Below are 21,230 nucleotides of genomic sequence, written 5' to 3' on the forward strand. Positions count from 1 at the left end.
GGAGGCCCGCGTACCGCAAAAAAAAAAAAAAAAAAAAAAAAAAAAAAATCAACGTAATAGGAAATCAGTTCGGCAAGCGACAAGGAAGACGTGGGAGGTGACCCTATTCTGTCTGAACGGCCCGTGGCACCTCCGCTCTTTAAAGGGTCACAGGTGTGAGCGAGGCAGCTCGCAGGCCGTAGTCTGAGGCTCCTTCCCAATGGTTTCCTTCGGCTCTTTCAATATTTCTCATATCAAACTCCCGCACTTCGAAAAAAGTCATTTAGATCTCTCAACTCTTCTATAGCACAAGCCCACTGAGAGCTCAGGCTGGCTGGGGAGGGCACACTGAACCAGGATGAAGCCCTTTCCCCACGTCACATCTGAACAGGCTGGAAAGCAGCCGCCTGGCCTGCGGAGGGGGGGGTTGGTGCGGGGGACAGCATCAGGACCCCCAGGGAAGCGCCAGAGCTCACCTGGCTTCCTGCCGACACCCGCTCAGTGTTTACCTGTCAAGACGGTGGCACCAGCTCCCACCTTGCTGGCAGGCAGGTACACAGAGGGCATGGAAACACCGCAAGCTCTCAATCTCACGTATGCGGAGGGCTGTGCGGTTGGGAATGATTTATGTTGGCACAGCCAGAGCACCAGAGAAGCCTCAGAGACCCCCCTCGGTAATTAAGGACCCCCTGGCTAGCCCGGCGAGCCACCGGGCCTCCTCTCTGCTCCCCCCAGTGTGACGAAGGCGGGGCGGCTGAGGGCCTAACTCGATGCTTCCTCGGTTCCCCGTGTGCCTCTCCAAGGGGTGGGTGTCACACACCTGCTGGTCTCTGCGCTGTACTGGCCCTTGCCCACTTGGTTCACGGCGCACACCCTGAATTGATAGGTACGAGCCGGGGTCAGGCCACGCACGGTGACGCCTGTCATCTCGGGGCCGACGTGTGACAGATGCACTTTCCACGGAGAGTCTGAAAGAACGAGCAAAACAAGGTCAAGCCTCTCCAAGCACATGTCTGAACGACAATAAGTGCGTGCCAAGTGCGTTCCCATAGACGAGCTCATTTGCTGACCAAGGCAGGTGGAGGGGTTGGCTCCACCGAACAGGTGGGCAAACCGAGGCGCACGGTCCCGCGGTGGGTAACGAGAGAGCCCGGCTTTGAACTCGCGTTTCCCACTCCGGGTCCAGCGTGCCTCCTGCTAACCCCATGCGGTTGTCAGCAAGTAGAGGGATTTTTTGGTTCAACCTGCGTGTGGCAGTTTAAGTGGAACCCAATATTCCTCGATCCTGTGTTCGATTTGTAACGGGAGGAGGGTCTCTGTCAGCTCACATGGCAGATTGCAGATTTGTCTCCCGGAACAGGATGCTGCACGTGTCGCCAAATGATAAATAAAACCTATATTCATTAACATTTTAATAAAAGAGGAAATGAGCGTGATAAAGACAGATGGGCCGTGCATCCTGCAACCCATCTGCGTGGCAACTGTCGCACTGCCACGCCCCTGAGCGGCTCTGGCTGCAGAGACACGGAATGAAATGCACAGCGAGTTTCGAATATCTTTGCTCCCAGCTTTCCGGCAGGCGTGCGAGAGACTCTGTCGGCCAAGTGGGCGCTTGCCTGCAAGGCTTCAGAAGGTTCTGTCGGCTCCTACACCGTAGGGGGACTGTCTCTATAGAGCTGAAACGGGCTTTGGGGCGCAGTCATTTCATGCAGCGATGCCCTGCGATGAACAAGTGCCCTCTGTCAGTTCCACTCAGAAGCGCTATGACCCTGAACTACACGTTCAAGTTATCAGTGGAGTGAAATGTGGGTGCTGGGGGCCGACCCACAGCAAATCAAGCTTTCTCATCTCTTGGAAGTGGCGCTAAGCATCATGAATGTAACAGCATTATTCACAGCAGCCAAAAGGAGATGCAACCCAAGCGTCCATCGATAGATGAATATGGACAAACAGAATGTGGTCCATCCACACAACGAAATACGATTCAGCCTTGAAGAGAAAAGAAATTCCGACACATGCTCCAGCATGCATGAACCTTGAGGCCATTATGCTGAGTGAAATAAGCCAGTCCTCGAAGGACAGATAACGTAATATAATTCCACTCACATGAGACACCTGGAGCACACCGGGGGCTGGGGGAGGGGGGATGGGAGTTAGTGTTTAGTGGGGACGGAGTTTCAGTTTTGCGAGAGGAAAAGACTTCTGGAAATGATGGGGGTGGCGGCTGCACAGCGGCGTGAATGTACTTAACACCCCCGAACTGTACACGCCAGAGTGGCTGAGATGGAAAATGTCATGTATGTGTATTTTACCACCGTTAACAAGTTTAACTGGTGGGAATTGCACATAACACAAGGGGGAGGACACATGACTCCCGAGACCGATGAGTATGAAAGAAGGGAAGGGCGCCGATGCATCTGGCGTAGGCCCGGCCCCGGCAGGGACTCCGCCGCACGTTCCCGTTTTCACCCCAGGCCCCCTCTCCACCCTGCTCACCCTGCCTGTGCCCTGGAGGGCCTGCCTGGCAGGGAGGGCTCTTCCCTACTCACCGGAGGCTGCCCCAGACTGTCTGCATCCTTCACCCAAAGGTCCCTGCTCTTCTTACGGCGCAGCCCTGCACGATCTCTCTCCCCGGCTCTGCGGCGCCCCTCGTAAACTCCCCCTCGATTATCCTAGGTCACGAGCGCTGCCTGCTCCTGCGGGGGCCCTGCCGCACGCGCTGAAGAAAACACGTCTTCCATCCCTCTCTTCCTGCAGATCACAGGGTCTGTAAGCGCTCACCTGCTCAGTCAGGTACGGAGCGAACCGTGGCAATTTCAGAAAGAGGCAAAGTCAGGAGGACAGTGGTCGAGCCCGTGGGCTGAAACCATTAATCGCACAGGGAAGGGGCAGAGAAGCGCCCCGGACGCCTCCTTCCCGCCCCAAGCGCCCTCCCTCCCTCCCACCCAAACTCAGCCCCACGCGATTCCCTGACTCCCAGCCATTTGTTCGTGCAGAGCGTAGACAGCTCGTGAAAGTGTAGCCTGAGTGGTAGGAGCTGCTGCCCGGTTTGATCTGACAACAGGGCCTATTAATCTGCTCTAGACCCTGGGGCTCTGCTCAGTTCTCTGGTTGTATCTGTAGGATTTTTTTACTTATTCTTTTTCCTCTCCTTCTAGAAGATAAAAGACCTGGCAGGAAGAGAGATTAAACTGAAAACTAATACAAATGAACCCAATCCATGTCACGGGCGCCCTGATTTGTACCAAAAAAAAAAGTGATTTAGGGAGGATTTGCTCACCACCAGGCTTTGGAATTTTGCAGACTTGCCGAGAAGTGTTAAAATTTAAATAGCGAGTCTGCTCCTGACAATCAACAGGCAAAATCCCTTTAAAAGATTCTTCTCCCAGTCCTCACAAAAGAGTATTACAGGATGCTTGTCTTAGGGCTGGAACGTGGAAGAATCTTTTGATAAAGGAACCCATCCCATAAAAGTTTCAAGAGCTGTTTTGCACCCCTTCGGGGATGCCCCTTGCTCCTCTAACCTAGAAGACTAAGGAATTTTAGTCTTCCCCAGCCAGGCTATTAAACAAACCTCTGCTCTCTTTCTTGGCTTCAGGCAGCCCAGAAACCACGAGGCGTTAATCACTCCTCCACTCTGTCTGTTGGTTAAAAAGCTGGTGGCTTTCCATCTTCCCAAATGTACTCGAAGCTTTTTTCGATTAAACAAAAAAAAGAGCATCACCGTTTTCTCAATTAAAGGTACTTGAGGAAGGAAGATACTTTCAAAGAAAATTTTCTTAATTGCCAGAAGAACCATTATCATTATTAATACCCAACATTTGTGCAGCTGTTTGAAGTCTGGAAGTGCTTTCACATCTGTAACCACACGAGTCCTCTTGGGAAGGAGGTATTATCTCTCCTCTTAACAGACGGAGAAATCAAGACTCAGGAAGTTTAAATAACTTCTCCCGAGCCTTACGGGCTGTCACCGCCTAGGCTCCTGGATGGTCCAGCATCACCGAGAACAGAGCAGCCGGGCCTCCAGCGTCGCCCTGTGAGACGAGGTACGGGGTATCCAGAAGCAGCCGGGAAGCGCTGACACTCACACACCGCAAGAAAGCACACAAAACCAAGAGCTGAATGTGTCTGGGCGATAAAGAAGATGCAGGAGCCAAGTAAGTGACACCAGGAGGGAGCAGCTAGCCAAGCCAAATCCCGGACTTGGGACATGCAACAAGCAAGTGCCCTGGCCTGTACCCCAGGCGAGAGCGGGGAGGAAGGCAGGCGGGGGCTAAAAGCAGGGAAAGTCGGTTGAGAGACGAAAGAGACAAAACCACCAACACAACAGATGGACCTTGTTTGGATCCTCATTCAAGCAAATCAACTGTGAGAAGACTTTTTAAAAAAAACAATGAGGGACACTTAAATGTGGACTGAGGATAAGATGATAGTAAGGATTCCATTCATTTTGTTAGGTATAATGTCCTCTTTTGAGCTATTTACTGAATCACTTAAGGATGGAATGACAAAATCTCTGGGATTTCTTTTAAAATACTTTAGCAAAAAAGGTGGGGAAGTGATGGAACAAATGTGGTAAAATATTAATGGTTTTTGAAACCAAATACAAGAACACTCTGTACCTTTGTGCGTATTTAGTACTTTTCCTAACAAAAAGTTGTTAGAAAGTGACTATTTTGTCACTGCATTGCCAGCAGTGAGCATTATAACTGTCTTAAATTGTACCTTTGATAGATGAAAATATATGATTTCACGGATGCTGTCCCTTGTATTTTTTTACGTGGATGAGAATGAACATTCTTTCATTAAAATAACTTCCCCCAGGTTACAGAGTGAGTTAAGTGGAAAATTAAGATGCAAATTTATTTTTCTAATTGTAATTCCACTGCTGATTTGGCTACAACTGTCTGCGTATTGTGTCTCCTGAAATATAAATATCATACGTATTATAATAATAATGGCTACCCATTTAAATAGCCACCCACGAGATGAACTCCATTCGAATGCATTTAATTCACTGTTGGATCCTCAGCACCTAGAAGAGTGTGTGACCCACCGTAGGAACTGGATCCCTCCCTGTTCTGGGGAAGCACCTGCTGTGCCCCGGGCACTGGCGATGCCGCCACCGGGGCGCATCCAGCCTCCACGGTTACCTGCGGCAGGTACGAGCTTCCCCGTTCACACCCGAGAAACGGAGGCACGGACTATGGCCTCGTCTTTCCACCTCGTGGAAACTCCCGGATAAGCCCAATGTTGTTCTTTTGACTTCTCGTAGCTGCTTAGCATTAAAGCAAGGAAGCCGAGGGCTCGGTCACAGAGATGATTCAGAAGAGGAGCTATTCTCTCGGACCGTCGCCTTCGAGGGTCCGGCAAGGTCGCGCCGATCAGACACTCTCCTTCCCCGCCCCGGGCTGGCTGTGTAGGCGCTGAAGGCAAGTGCTCTGGGTTTCCGAGGCGGAGGGTGCAGGCTCAGGACGGGGGCCGCAGAGAACGCGACCCTAGGCACAGACTCGGTTACAGCCCCCGGCGTTTGCGAAGCCTGACCCACATCAGCAGCGGCAAGCTGAGAACAGGCGCCTGGTGGGATGGCACGTGAGGAGGGGGCGCGTCGCCTCAGTGGGCTCCCTCCCCCAAAGCCCAAACTCCAGTCCAACCACGAGAGAACGCCCTGACGGGCCCCAACGGAGTGGCATCCTGCAGAACGCCTGAGCCGCCTCCTCAGAGCTGTCACCATCATCAAAACCAGGGTAAGTCTGAGAAACTGCCCGGCCAAGAGCAGCCCAAGGAGACGCGGGCCCTGCATGTGATGTGGCGCTGGATGGGATCCTGGGACAGAAGAAGGCATCTGCAAAACGCTGAGGAAACCCGAGGAAAGCATGGCCCTCAGGTAATAGCCATATGCCAATATTAGTTCACTGATTGTGACAAAGGTCCCCCACAAAGGCAAGATGTTAATAAGAGGGGCAACTGAGCACGGGGTCCAGGGAGCCCTCTATCTCCACAGTTATCCTGTAAACCAAAAAGTGTTCTAGATAAAACGTTTACCGAGGGGGGAAAAGGCCAGTCAGTTAATGGGTCGGCGGGACCAGGAGGAGAGGGGCAGGTGCGGGGCCTGCACTGGAGGCCCCGGGTGTCCTGCGCGAGGAGAGATCAGGGCTGGCGTATGAGGACACCAGGCACGCACGGCGCTCACCAGCTGGACGCGGAAAGCCCGGATTTAAGCCACTGGGGTTCTTCTGGGGTCGGAGCTCTGGAGGGCGGGCTGTCCCAGACGTGGCTCACGGGAACCTCTCGTGTTTGGGGACCTGCTGCCTTTGGGTGGAGTGAAAACAAGGGGCCGGGACCTCCACGGGCTGCAAAGAGCGGTCACCCAACGCCCTCACGGTGGACCCTGTGCCCCCTCCAGAGGGACCTTGGGCTCTTGGCCCCCACGTGCGCTGGCCCTGCCCAAGGTCCCGGCAGGGGTACCTTCAGCTTTGAATGGTTTTTCTTAACCAAAGCTCCAAAGTTACATAAGCTATAAAACCTGGGCCTGTCCTGAGAACTGTACATCCATAGAGTGATACGAAAAGGTAAATTTTATTTTTATACACATACACACATATATATGTGTGTATCTCACGAAAAAAGTAGTATAAGTTCATTAACAAAAATTTTCTTTGGAAAATAAAGAGTAGGAGAAAAACAGGAAACAAAACAAGTACAGGTCAATATTACAGTCGTTTTCTAAACCATTCTCATGATTTTTCAAGTGCTCTGTGTAATTATTTTCAAGTTTTTCAGAGACTCTGACCTCTACTTCAGTGTTCAGCTGAACGGGTTATTGAAATTACTTTGGCGGGATGAATGACACGCGCGTGTCTAGATTAAAGCACCCTCAGAGTACTGTCGTCGTGCCAACAGAGACACAGGGCCGAAGCCCGGACACACAAATAATCTCAGCCTCCGCAGAGCGAGGCCGCTCGGGGGAGGCTGTGGAATGGATCCCCGCTCCAGGCCGCTCTTCTGCTCCGGGCGGACGGGAAGACTCAGAGGCAAGCACACCCAGGGCTACGGAGCAGCCTCTCCTGGTTTATTCACAGCTCATCTGGACTTTAAAAGGGAAGCCCACATGAGAGCAAGCTCTGCAAGGTTAAATGAGAGCCTTCTGCAGGATTCTGGATAAAAAATTATTAAAAGAATGAAAGGAATATACTTTGTAGTGACGCTTTAGAATTTCAAGCTGGAGCTGGCAGAAATAACATTTTTAGAATAGACCGTAATCTTGAGAGAAGACCACGAGGTCTTCCATGATTCTGTCGAGGCACTAAACAGACCTCAAATGAGCGAATCGAAACACAATTTTGAAAGGATGTTGAGACCCGGACCTACTCATGGAATCGTGGGGGACAGGACTGAGGTCACAGGAGGGACAGGCCAGTCCCCTAAGGACGGACGGGGGGAGAGACTCAGGCTCGTCAGACATCGTCACTGGGCCAGGAGAGGAGGAGAAGCGGACGGGTACTTTCCGCCTAAGACAAAAGCCCAAAGAGCAGAAGGCTGAAACAGTTTCACACCTGCCGCTTGGGGAAGGCTTTCTCTGCTGTGTCTGCCTTTAGAGAAACAATAAAAGTCTGCGGGGTTACAGTTACAACGCACCAAGTTTCGCCTTAGGAGTTAAGAACAAAAGAGTCGAGCATTCAAGGAACTAAATGAAATTCTCTGCTAAGGACGGAGGCCAGAGTGATGCCAAGAACTGGCTTTGAGACCTTCGGCTGTTCACATCCAAGGGACTGGGCCTCCCGAGCTGCTGGTGAGACACCAGATGTGCCCCAGGCGTGGCTCACGGGGCGACACAGTCCTGGGAAGAAGAGTGTGGCCCCCGAACTGGAGAAGCCGTTTGCATCAGAGGAGACACTGGCCAGGGGGGCTGGACGCGGGCCCTGGGCAGACGCAGAAGCGGAGGGCAACTCAGCTGGGGCAGGAGACGAGTCCTGGTGGCAGGGAGCCCCACACGGTGGGCGGGGGACGGGCCCGGCCTCGGCTGGCCGGCGACCTGGTGGAAGCAGCTGAGCCGGCCTCGGGGAAGACACGCGCGCCGCAGGGGCCGCTGCTCTGCACCGGGCGTCCCCGCGCAGGAAGCCGCGTCCGTCTGGGGGACGGGCTTGGGAAGGCGAGGACCCGCAGGGGCTGTGCGGCCCCTCGGCTGCCCTGCCCACCTCCTCACCTTGCCCGAGGGCAGGGAGCCGAGGGGGCGGGACCCCAACCCCGGGCGGGACCCCAACCCCCGCCCCCCCCCCCGCCTCAGCCCCTCTCTGGGCCTACGACACAGCAGCGCGACAGGGAACGACTGACGCGCGCTGTCTTCCCGGAGGGATTTTAAAATGGGAGCAAGTGCTTTTAACGTGAGGTTCAACATGCAAAAAGCCACAGAAAAGTGAGCCAAGACCGAAACCGCTTCCTCACCCTCCGAGGCTTTGAGCAAGCACCCGTGCGAGATGTGTTTCAAAGACGGATGAAAGCGATTTGAAGCATAAAGAACAAAGTCCCTTCGCCACTCTGGCAAGCCAGACAGCGCAAAGCCCGGCGTCAGCTCTGAAGCAGCTAACAGCGGGCGGAGGGGGTGTCTCAGCCGCTCGCGGGCAGCGGCTGGCGGGCAGGCGGCAGCAGAGCCAGCGGGCCGCACCGTCTCGCCGTGAAGGGGCATCTCCCCACCTCCCCGAGGACGCCCGGGGGGCGCAGGCGTCGGGGCCTCCGGGAACCTTCTCCAGACGCCAGTCTTGGGCCAGCAGGTGACACGAGAAGCCCTGCTCGAGAAAGGTATCGGCACCAGAATGTTCCACGCTCCAGGAAAGACGAACTGCCCTGGGCCGTCGCTGCCTGAACCCCCAAACACCATCTCGGACTCAGCAAGCGCCCGGACCACGACCTCGCAGGGCGCTTCCCGTTCCCGCGCCCGGCTTCCCGGCCATCCTCGGCCCCCTGTTCCCGGAGATTCACTCACCAGTTCAGAATAAGGGCCCTCCCCACCCCGGGCCCCGGGCCCCGGGCCCCGGGCCCCTGCCCTCTGCCGCCAGGACGGGAGCTGCCCGCTCCGCGCCGCCGGCCCAGCTGCGCGCGCCAAGCTGCCAGGCTCCGCTTCCACGCGGCGCTGCGCCGCCCTCCGCGGCTCGGCCCTCAGTCCGGCATCGTTCTGTCCTGCGTGAGCGTGTACGTGTGTGTGTGTGTGGAGAGACAGGGAGAGAGATCTCCTGCTGTGGAAGACCTTCTGAAGTGAAATATGCATGACACTGGATGATGAAATGAAAACTAAGGATAAACAAATCCAAAATCACTAAGGAGAAGAAGCCAGAGAGATGTTCTAACACCCGGGCGACTTAGGAAGCTCAGCTAAGCACTCGGTTTAGCTTTGGGTTCCCTGTTGACTAGCTCAGGGAACAAAGCAACACTCTGGACGTGGGGCTGCAAAAGGAAGCCGCTAAGTCGCCCGGGAGAGCCGGCAGCCTCTTGACCCCAGAGCTGCCTGCTGTGCGGACTTCTCCACGTGTCAGAGGCAGCGAAGGTGCAGAGGATGCAGAAACGTCCTTCCAACCTGACGGTTCTTGCACACCTTTGGAAAAGATGAAGAAAGCTATTAACTTAGGGAAGACAGTGTTTCTTTCCACGTTAAGGAAAAAGACATTGATTTCAAGTCTGAGGCTCGGGAACCTCATCGTGATGACCAAGTCCCTCAGAGTCAGCTGGGAAACCTGTCCAGAGGTAGGACCTTGGGAGTTCACGGCAGAGCTGCGAGCCTGCAGGGTATTCATGTAGTGAACTCTCCTGCATAAATTGTAGGGTATTGCTAAATGGAATTAAAATAAAAAAAACTTGCTTAGAAAGAAGAAACATCCCTACCTATATTTTAAAAACCCTAAGAACCAGGAATGGGAGGAAAGGATTACAGGATGAGAAACGGCTGTTTCAAATCAGTATCGTGTTCATATGGAACACGATGGAAGTTCGGAAGAGTGCTTGCCTTTGAAGGAGGAAGACTGGAAAGGGACACAGGGAACTTTCTGAAATGTTGAAAATGTTTTTATCTTGTTTAAGGTGTGAGCTACATGCTGTATATATATTTGTCAAAACTCAATAAACAACAAAAATATCAATATCATACATAACAGTAAAACCCTCATAGACATCCCACTGAGATCAGATAAACAACGACTATGCCAATTACCTTTACTTTTAAAAATTATTCTGACCAACCCAGTAAGATATAAAAGCAAAAGGAGGGCTTCCCTGGTGGGGCAGTGGTTAAGAATCTGCCTGCCAATGTAGGGGACACGGGTTCGAGCCCTGGTCCGGGAAGATCCCACATGCCGTGAAGCAACAAAGCCCGTGCGCCACAACGGATGAGCCTGTGCTCTAGAACCCGCAAGCCACAACTACCGAGCCCGCGTGCCACAACTACTGAAGCCCGCGCAGCTAGAGCCCGTGCTCCGCAACAAGAGAAGCCACCGCAATGAGAAGCCCTCACACTGCAAAGAAAAGTAGCCCCCGCTCGCCGCAACTAGAGAAAGCCCGCGCACAGCAACGAAGGCCCAACGCAGCCAAAAAATGTACATAAATAAGAGGATTACCATAAATTATTTTTTAAAAAAAAGCAAAAGGAAACAAAACATTTTTACTATTTGGAGAAGATACCATTGTCTACCTTGAAAACTAAAAGGATCAACTGAAAAATATTTATAATAATAATAAACAAGTACCTAAACATCAATAGCTTTCCTATGTTTCAACAATGAATAACTCTTTAGAAGATGAAATGGAAAGAAGATCCTATTTACACTAGCAATAAGACGAAATCTTAGGGCAACTGTAACTGTAATAAAGTATAGAACCTATGGGTATAAACCTGCAAACTTCACTAAGCAATATAAAAAAATAGCTGAAGAAATGGAGAAGCATATTATTTTTCTGGATGGGAAGACAGAATCACCAAGAAGTCAGTTCTCATAAAACTTATCATAGGTTTAACATGATTAAAAAGTCAATGTGATGATTTTCAAAATGTGACAAAATAATTCCAATTTTTTTCTGGAAGACTAAACAGGTGACAAGAACTAACAAAATTTCTGAAAAGATGAGGGGAATGCTTTATCAGTTATTAAAACATGTTTTGGGACTAAAGCAATCAAAATAGTATAGAACTGGCAGATGATCAGGTGATGAATCAATGGGTCCAAACAAACTCCACGGACTTTTACATAAACAGGTCCCCTTAATATATGAAAAAGGCACTTCATAAATAAATGGATTATTTGATGAGTCATGCTGAAAAAAATGGGGTCATTTGGAAGAAATAAAAGGTCACATGTCAGATTACTTACATCTAAATTCCAGATGAATTAAAGAGTTAAATGTATTAAACCTTAAAGCTTTACAAGCAAGATGAAAACTTATAAAAATATACGTTATGCTTGATAGTGTTGAAATATCCAAACATAAAAGTGATGAAAGAAATCATAAAGGAAAACATCAGTAGATTTACTACATAATAAACCCTTCTGTATGTCAAAAAGTAATACACAAAAATTAAGGGTAAAAAAACTAATTGAAAAAATTCTTGTCACAAATGACAAGAAAAGCCCTCAGGCCTTGATAGAAAAACAGGGGAGAGGAAACTGACAGATCATAGCAGGGGAAGTACGAAAAGCGACCAACTTGGAAAATGTGGTCAGCAGGACCAGAAGTCCAAGAATGAAAGTAAAACAACGATAAGACCTGCACTCAAGGCTCAGGGCCATGAGTCTTCTCAGTGAAAACACAGGGAAATATCTTTGCAAACCTGGAGTAGGAAAAAATTATTGCAGAGTTTCCTTCCCGATATTTTGCTTAGTTTGGGTATCCTGCCTGCGCTGACTCTCTAAGGGCCTCCCCAGCCCGCTGGGCACATCAGCAGGGCCGCCCTGCATGTGGAGCGGGAGTCTGGGGACAGCACTTCCTGGAGAGGACAGTTCCCAGAGGAGAGGCTACAGAGGAGCCGGCGGAAGACGGAAGGGCAGGACTGGGGAGCTGAGCAGAGGTGCAGTGGCGCCGCTGGGTGCGCTCAGGGAGCTTGGAGCAGAGCCCTGATGCTGAAGCATGGAAAGCAGGGCGATGAGTGGCTGCAGATAAATCTGGAGAGGCAGGTGGGGGTCAGGTGATCAATGGCGCTATTTATGTGCTAATAAGCCTGGAATCTCCTCTCTAAGCAATAAGGGTTTCTATACAAGAAGGAATTAGATCAGCTCTGCGTGCTTTGTGACCACCTAGAGGGGTGGGATAGGGAGGGTGGGAGGGAGGGAGAAGCAAGAGGGAAGAGATATGGGAACATACGTATACGTATAACTGATTCACTTTGTTGTAAAGCAGAAACTAACACACCATTGTAAAGCAATCATACTCCAATAAAGATATTAAAAAAAAAAAAAAAAAAAAAGAAGGAATTAGGGCTGGCAATCTGGTTAGAAGGTGGCCCGGGACTAGTCTCCAGGCTGCTAGAAACACAAGCACATTTGGGGGAACCCGAGGCTCCCTGCCCAGCCCGGATGAGACGCCTGCTCGGGGGGCCTCTGCAGGGCTTCAAGCGGGGTGTGCACTCCGCAGACACGCAGAGAACGCGGGGACTCCTGGGCGGAGGGTCTGAGGAGGCCAGATGGGTGGGACTGAAAGACGGGGCAGAGCCAGTCAGGGACAGGGCTGCTGAAATGCGGAGGGGCAGTGGATGAGACCAGACACTGACGAGACGTAAAACCAACCCAAAGGGACGTACTGCTGTCTTTGAGGGGGGCGGGGAGGGGTGAGGAGACAGGAATGACGTCTCTGTTTCTAACCTGGAAAACTTCGGGGCAGGGTGATGAGGTCTACTTTGACAGTTTGGGTTTGGTGAACCTGGGGACGTCTAGGTGGGGACGTCTAGGGGGAGCCGTCTACCTGAATCTGAGGTCTGGGTCGGAAGCACGTGCCGGGCAGCTGCAGCCCGCGGTGGGAGGTGACCCTGGGGGAAGGGATCCCGGGGGGAAACGTGGGGAGAGAAGACCAGCGTCCTGAGCAAGGAAAACCAAGGGACACCAACAGTGTAAGGGCAGGACTGGAAATGAAGTCAGATGAGTCAGAGAAAATGGTCCAAGAGACAAAAGACTGAGACGTAAGAAGGAGGAGGGAGATGGACGTCAAGGCCAGGGAGCAGAGCTGTAAGGGCAGGGCTGGAGAGAGCATGGGATGCAGCGATGTCCAGGAGGAGGGGACCGTGCTCGCTGGGTCTGTCCTGAGGAAATGATGCTACGGCTTTGGCAGAGAGGAGCGATGGCGTGAGAGGTGGAGATGATTCTCCTCGGAGCCAGAGGGAGCCAGCAGAGAGCGGAGCTTCAAGACCGAGAGCCGAGGGATTCAGCGACGGAGCGAAGTCCTGGAGGACGTGGCGGCGGAGGGACCAAGCACACGGGCGGCGGGTTGCTTTCCACACGTGTGGGGTCATCGGGATTATCTTTATTCTTTGTGCTGTAAGTAACTTCTAAAGTTTTTATTAATGAGCATATATAACTTTAATAACAAATTACAAAGGTATTTTTAATATTTTAATTAAATTTAACTATTATGAGGTATAAAGCTATGAACACTCCTATCTGTTAAAAACTAACAGTAGAACTAAACAAGATGAAATATTCTGAAATTCTCACGTAAGTATGCTTGTTACCTGCAATGACCTAATAACAGGAGTCACGTGCTAAGATTTGAATAAATTAATGGGGAAAAGACTTACTTTTTCTGAGTGGTCAAAGACCAAGCTTATTCTGTTTTAGCAGTAAAATGCCTTAGTTAAACTCATGAAAACTGGGAAGGGCTCGGTTTGAGAATTAGTCTGAGACACAGAGATGGCCTTTCCCAAATGTCAGTTATCGTGGAAGCTTGTGGCACGTGCTGCCTTCGATGAGTCTGTGCGTTTCTAACACTACAGGATGCCCATGCACTCGTGTTAAAGGACACATTTTTAAAAAGGGAAAATCATGGTTCTCATCCAAATATAAAATGAGCATGTGTCAAAGATTTTAGTTGTCATTAATTAATGAGGGAACCAGTAAGACGTTACAATGTATCAGAAGAGCATTTGAACAACACACACACATACCGACAGTGAGGAATGCTAAAATGAATTTACAAACAGATGCAAAACTGACCAATAGCTACCGAGCAATAACTAACTACTGCAGTAGCCACTTATAACCAGGACACAACTCATTTGCATTTCTATGGACAAGAATTATACGCAGCACTACAAGTTTTCTATAATCTAGGGTTGTAAAAACAGCTCAAAAACAATGCAAAGTGCAGGCCCCCAAAGCATCAGGTAACCCTGAAGGCTGCTCGATGAGACACCCAGTGACCTGCTTTTGGGTCCACTTCAGAGTCCATCACAAGTTTTTTCTGGCAATCTCCCCCTCGTGATCATAGTAATCTTCAAGAAAGTTTATTCTTAATTAAACTCAACAAATATTTTAGAGAATGGGCCAAATCCTTTTGCTACGCAACAGAGTTTTCGGCCTGTTTACAGGGTCCCTGCCATGAAGATGTCAAGAATCCCTGCTCTCTCTTAACACAGGGATGCCCCAAGGCGCCTCTGGCCACCACTGGGCCTGACCCCTGCTCTCAGCCCAGCAGGCTTGTACCTCGGGCCAGGCCTTGGGACAACGCTGCCCTCTCCAGCCCCTGGCCTCCCACAGAGACGCCTGGGACCAGAGAACTACCGGCTCCACGGAGAGGAACCACAGGGCGCCTGCAGGGGCCCGTACTCTCCATAAAGAGCTTCGGCCCCAGTCCAGTGCACGGACAAACACTCGGCACAAGCTCCAGAGTTCTGCTCCATAAAAGCTCTGAAGCAGCCCTTTCGTAATGGCTGGCATGTTGTGAGGGCAGGTGTTACAAAGCGCCTGCCTCCGCCACTAAACCCCGCCGGTCTGGTCCCTGCCGGATCCACGGTTTCCAGGAGAAAGGCATCCTACTCAGCCTGCCAGGAGGCGCGGGCGGCGGCGGGTACCCTGAGTAGCTGGATGAGTGGGCTGCTGGACGGAGCTATTTAGAACTGTCCACTTGCACACCACGGAGTGTAGGCCAAATACCATCTCCGTTTTAGTGTGCTTGCAGCTAAGCTGTTTTTTCTGACCGTAATTAGCCAGCATGTTCAGCTGCTTCTTAAGGGCACTGGTTCCTAATAAAAATAAAAACCTGATCACTGGCCCAGAAGACAGTGATGGTCTTGCTGTCCGCACATCAGGGAGACGTGCGGCTAATCCACTGAGAGCAACACGAGGGGATGTTCAGCCGAGGCCGCAGGCGTGTTTTATACAATTGAAATCGGTATCAGCCCGGAGATAAGCATCTTATCCACTTTAGATTCTTTGTGTAATAATCACACTTGGTGCAACGATCATAACAATAGCGTAGAGTACTCCGGATTCTTCTACACTACTTTTCCTCTGAAGGAAAAGCATCCGGGCATCAGCCAGCTCCAGGTGGGTCCAGCAGGAGAGCCAGAGGCTGATGAGGGACTAATGACGCCCTCGGTCACTTTCTCAGCATCCTGGCCTGGCTCCCCACATTGGCGGCACCTTGAAAGCCGGCTGTTTCTAAACACCTCGAGGCTTACGCTCTGGGGCCTTTGCTGACGCTGCCCCTTGTCGTCTGCTGGCCCCGCTCTCCTGGCATGCCTGCCCCTCTGAGGGCACCGTCCACCTCCCAGCTGGGGCCTCCACGCGCCGTCCCCCTACGGAACTCGGGACGGAGCTCGGCGGGAGCGCCGTTCGTGGCAGGATGTGTCGACGCGTCTGACCAGGTCCCTGCCGTCGGTGGGTCGAGACTGACCGCTTCAGCTCTGCGCCCCAGCACCCAGCAGAGTGCCTGGTGCAGAGCAGACGCCCAATCAGGACTTGGTGCTGAACGGACGGATGGAATAAATGATTGCACGTAAGACCTGCTTCTTATCTAGGCAGGATGTCTGACAAAGAACCAGCCGATCATGCACGCTGTTAAGAAAATAGTTGGTGTGGCATTTTGAAACAATGCCTTTTATGTAACCTGGGTGCCACAGAGCACTTCCCTTTTGGCGGATGGTCTGTGATTATAACTTGAGTCCGTCACGGGGGACCCCACCAGGGACTGACCCAGTTCATCTGGTGAGCGCCTCTGGAGGGCACAAAGACGGACGAGTAAAACACAGTCCCGATCTCAAGGAGACGACAGCCAGCGGGGGCCACCTCTGCCAGAGCCCCGATGGAGAGCCGGCTCCTGGCAATTCTCTCCGCACAGATCACCGTCAGGCCCCGTTTGGCTTACAGGCCACGTGGCCCTGACATCCTCGGGAAAACCTTAGCCGCCCAGAAAAGTTACATCAATAAATACTGCCAATCCCTCCCCTCTTTGATCAGAGCTGTCGAACTAAAACTAAGATGGGTGTTGGCTGATTTCCACTCACACCCTACGCTCTCCTTGAGGAAAGAGACCACATCAGGCCACGCAGAGGACCCCGGAGAGGGAGCGAGGGCCTGGGCCCCAGGCACCTCAGCCTAGGAGATGCTTGGAACCGAAGCCACTGGAGTCAAGGGTGAACATTTAGAAAGCCAGGACACGGAAGTAGAATGCTGAAGGGGTTGGGGGAGCCCAACTCAAATAAAGGCAGGTCCACGGAGCGGCTTCCTTTAACCCCCGCAGAGACGGACACCAAAGTGCCATCCTGGGTCCACTTTCACCACAAAGTCGCTGCTAAAGCACAAGAGGGAGGGGTCTCTGCCCCCTGAAACTTCTCTGCAGTGGCCTGGCCATCAGCAAGAGCAGGGGCTCCAGAGGCTGACAGCTGGGCGGAGTCCCCTCCCCACCCATTACTACCTGCGACCTCGGGCCAGGGGCCTACACTCCGCGCGCCACTGAGTGACAGGGCCTGCTGTGGTCTGAGCATGTGATGAGGAGAAGGGGGTTCTCCATCATGCGAGAGGAGGTGGAAGAACGAAAGGTAATTAGGAGAAACACGTGAGTTCGGTCAGTAGCCAGAGGGAGGGTGTGCAGGTCGAGCGAGCTCGGGAAGCGCCGCGGCAGAACCGCAGGCCGTGCTGCCCGAGGAAGCGAGCAGTGCCAAGCCCCGGCGGGGTCTCAGCAGGGCAGCCCGTTTTGGCTGGAGGGCCGTGGGAGAGCACCGCTCCCAGCGGGCCTGAGACAGAGACCCACTTACAGTAACGTCACCATGAGACCAGCTGCCAGCCCAGGGAGGCCGACCTGATATCACAGGGGCCCGGCGACCTGTGGTGTGGCCAGCTCCTCCCTGGGGGAGGGCCCAGGGAGGAGCCTGGAGTAACAGTGAAACGACAAAGGCAGGAAGCCAGCTTCGGCAGTAAGCGGTTCCGCGGAGCTCGTGTGTGGAGCGCCCAGGCAAGGGGCCAGGACACGGGGGAAGCCTGGCCCTTAGGGAGACATCGTGAAACACGGTGGGTGGCACAGAGCAAGAAGCAGGGGCCTGGGGGGCTGCCCGGGGGCCGAGGCGGGGTGGGTTCCGCTCCAGGCCCTGCTGAATTCGTACGGGGGAGGGAGGATACAGCGCAGTTATATTTTAGGAAGGTCGATGTTTCGGCCTGCGTGAGAACGGCTTGGAAGAGAAGAAACGTGGCAGGAGGGGACCAGTTAGAGGCTGTGGCACTTGTCCTGGTGAGAGGGCGCCATGCCCTGGAGAGACAGAGAGAGGAGAGCAGGTTCGTGCTACGTCCTAGAGCACAGACGGGCAGGACTGCTGATGCACTGGGGTAGGCGTGGGGTCGGGAGAGGGAAAAAGAAACCCAGGACTATTCCTGGGCTGCTGGCTTGAGTGATACAGGAGGCACCAAGGGGGCAGACACTGAGATTAGAGTGGCTGCAGTGATGAGGCGGAACAGTTAGGGTTAAAATGTCAGAAGACACAGTTTGAAGAACCCCAGGTGGAGGCATCCGTGAGACAACCAGATTAGAGCTGCCAACTGCTTATGTGGGCTCCATCTGCGGTCCCGGAGGTCAAAGATCAGGAAAAGGCGCCACTGGAAGTCACAGGGATGCACGAGATGTCCTAGGACGCGGTTCCGGGAGAGCAGAGGGGAGAGGCCAGCAGAAGAGAGGAGGGGAGGTGGCCAGCGGGGCTGGAGGCAAGGCCAGTGAAGGAGGAGACTGTCTGGTGAAGGGCGGGGCCGGCCGCTGCTGGGGGGCCGGGGAAGGAGAGCGCCCACTGAGCCCTTAGCACGATGTCTGCACCCAAACCGCCAAAGCGGGCTGCCCCTCACTGTTGCTGACCCCCAGACCAGCCCCGGTGGAGGCACTGTTCATGCATTTCCAAGTTCGTCCCATGCTGACCTGGGTCCCTTGCTCAGGGCGGCCCCGTGGGCACAGCCGTCCGGGGCCTCGGCCCAAAGCCAGGCTCCCACAGGAGGCCCACCAGCCACTCCGCCCGCTGCCCGCCTAGGCTCGCACGCCGCCCTGTAATCCTCCCAGAGCCCGAGCTGTGGTTTTCACTGGAAACTCCGTAAAGCATCGTAACGTTTTACTAGTTGTTCTGGGTCTGAGCCAGATGTAAAGGTTAAGGACATTAAGAGCACAGGGAGAAATCTGATTGTTGTCCGTGGCGACAATGTTGCTTCGTTACTTACTGTTTTCAGACAGCTCCACGATGTAATAAAGAACGGGGCTGTTTCCATCAAAGGGTCGGACCCAGGAGAGCATCACGGTGTGGCTGTGGGAAGAATTCAGGCTGGCCAGGAGGTTCTGGGGTGAATGAGGCAGTTCACTGGGATACAAAAGAGCAAAGAAAAGAAGAGAAAAGAAAAGAAGAGAAAACGCACGTCAGGATTGTGGGTTAGCCTCCCGGTTCTTAGTTGCCCGGTCCTTGTGGGCAATGTTTTGGAAATGGAGAACATCAAACACGCCCCGAACACAAACACTAACTACTCCCCGCCCCCAGAAAACCCTTCAGCGTTCACAATGTGTTTTATTTTCCAAACATAATTTGATTTAACCCCTCTGGTAGGGATTAAACAACTACCGACTCTCGCTTAAATCGAGTGGGGAGCACCGATTTTATACAGTAGACTATTTAATTGAGAAAACTTGGTGAACAGTTGGCTTTTACAGCTAGAGGCTGTTAGTGGGAAGGCAGCAAGCCACAGACTAGGAAAGAAAAGGCCTGGGAAATATAATTTGCTGTGGAAGTTTCCGACACCAGCCATTTGGAGTTACCAGCCAAAATGCCCATATGTATTCTCGGACAACGGAGCAGCCTCATTACTGAGCTTGCGAGGTTATATTGTTGTTCTGTCTTCTGTTGGATAATGGAGATTTGGGAAAAGCACTGGAAGGGAAACGTGGTAAAAACACTAACTGGAACCCCATGGAAATAGTAAACAATGCATCAGCAAGGCTATAAAATGGAAACACAAAGCAAATAAATTCTGGAAAGAAGTTACTAACAGAAAGGGTCTTCATTGGGATTTCCTGGTGACAAAGCATCAAAATCCAACTGCATGGTTTCTACCACCGACGGGTCAGCAACCTTGCAATCATGAACTGCCCAGCCCATATTTAACCTTTACATCTCACGCTCTGGGAGCAGGACCCTGTTCTGTGGCCATTAAGAATGGCTTCTTCTCCTACAAGGAGTGCTGGGAAAGGGGAGGCCGGGTATCACCCGCTTCACCCACTAACTAGCTTCTGGTCTCTCTTAGACATCAATTATTGCTAACCCACATAGGTCAGCACAAAAAGCCATAATTATCCTTGATATTTTTAATTTAAAAAATGTACTCATTACGCTTTGAAATTTATTAAGCTGTTATGTGCTTGCAGCTACCTAAGAAACACAGCTCTCTCTAACTCACCACACCGTTTATAAACAAACTAATATTTCTAACATAGACTGTGACCTTATTTATTTAATTTAACATCTTTATTGGAGTATACTCGCTTTACAATGGTGTGTTAGTTTCTGCTGTATAACAAAGTGAATCAGCTATATGTATACGTATATCCGCATATCCCCTCCATCTTGCGTCTCCCTCCCACCCTCCCTATCCCACCCCTCTAGGTGGACACAAAGCACGGAGCTGATCTCCCTGTGCTATGCGGCTGCTTCCCACTAGCTATCTATCTTACGTTTGGTAGTGTATATGTGTCCATGCCACTCTCTCACTCCGTCCCACCTTACCCTTCCCCCTCCCCGTGTCCTCAAGTGCATTCTCTACGTCTGTGTGTTTATTCCTGTCCTGCCACTAGGTTCATCAGAACCACTTTTTTTTTTTCTTTAGATTCCATGAATATGTGTTAGCATACGGTATTTGTTTTTCTCTTTCTGACTTACTTCACTCTGTATGACAGACTCTAGGTCCATCCACCTCACTACAAATGATTCAGTTTTGTTTCTTTTTATGGCTGAGTAATATTCCATTGTATGTATGTGCCACATCTTCTTTATCCATTCATCTGTCGATGGACACTTAGGTTGCTTCCATGTCCTGGCTACTGTAAATAGTGTTGCAATGAACCTTGTGGTACATGACTCTTCAAATATTACGCTTTGAAATTTATTAAGCTGTTATGTGCTTGCAGCTACCTAAGAAACACAGCTCTCTCTAACTCACCACACCGTTTATAAACAAACTAATATTTCTAACATAGACTGTGACCTTATTTATTTAATTTAACATCTTTATTGGAGTATACTCGCTTTACAATGGTGTGTTAGTTTCTGCTGTATAACAAAGTGAATCAGCTATATGTATACGTATATCCCCATATCCCCTCCATCTTGCGTCTCCCTCCCACCCTCCCTATCCCACCCCTCTAGGTGGACACAAAGCACGGAGCTGATCTCCCTGTGCTATGCGGCTGCTTCCCACTAGCTATCTATCTTACGTTTGGTAGTGTATATGTGTCCATGCCACTCTCTCACTCCGTCCCACCTTACCCTTCCCCCTCCCCGTGTCCTCAAGTGCATTCTCTACGTCTGTGTGTTTATTCCTGTCCTGCCACTAGGTTCATCAGAACCACTTTTTTTTTTTCTTTAGATTCCATGAATATGTGTTAGCATACGGTATTTGTTTTTCTCTTTCTGACTTACTTCACTCTGTATGACAGACTCTAGGTCCATCCACCTCACTACAAATGATTCAGTTTTGTTTCTTTTTATGGCTGAGTAATATTCCATTGTATGTATGTGCCACATCTTCTTTATCCATTCATCTGTCGAT

At 51.5% G+C, this 21,230-nt stretch overlaps 1 protein-coding gene across 1 annotated transcript in view; it reads right to left on the bottom strand.

Moving 5' to 3' along the window:
- Positions 1 to 21,230, bottom strand: part of SDK1 (sidekick cell adhesion molecule 1) — a 538,268-nt gene that overhangs the window by 184,347 nt on the left and 332,691 nt on the right. The window contains exons 13-14 of the mRNA XM_024119146.1: positions 18,639 to 18,775; positions 800 to 947 (exon numbers count right to left, since the gene is read on the bottom strand). Coding sequence (XP_023974914.1) covers positions 800 to 947; positions 18,639 to 18,775 — 285 coding nt within the window. The remainder of the gene's footprint in view (positions 1 to 799; positions 948 to 18,638; positions 18,776 to 21,230) is intronic.

Source organism: Physeter macrocephalus, chromosome 14 (assembly GCF_002837175.3).
Source record: "Physeter macrocephalus isolate SW-GA chromosome 14, ASM283717v5, whole genome shotgun sequence".
In the NCBI taxonomy this organism is placed as follows: domain Eukaryota; kingdom Metazoa; phylum Chordata; class Mammalia; order Artiodactyla; family Physeteridae; genus Physeter; species Physeter macrocephalus.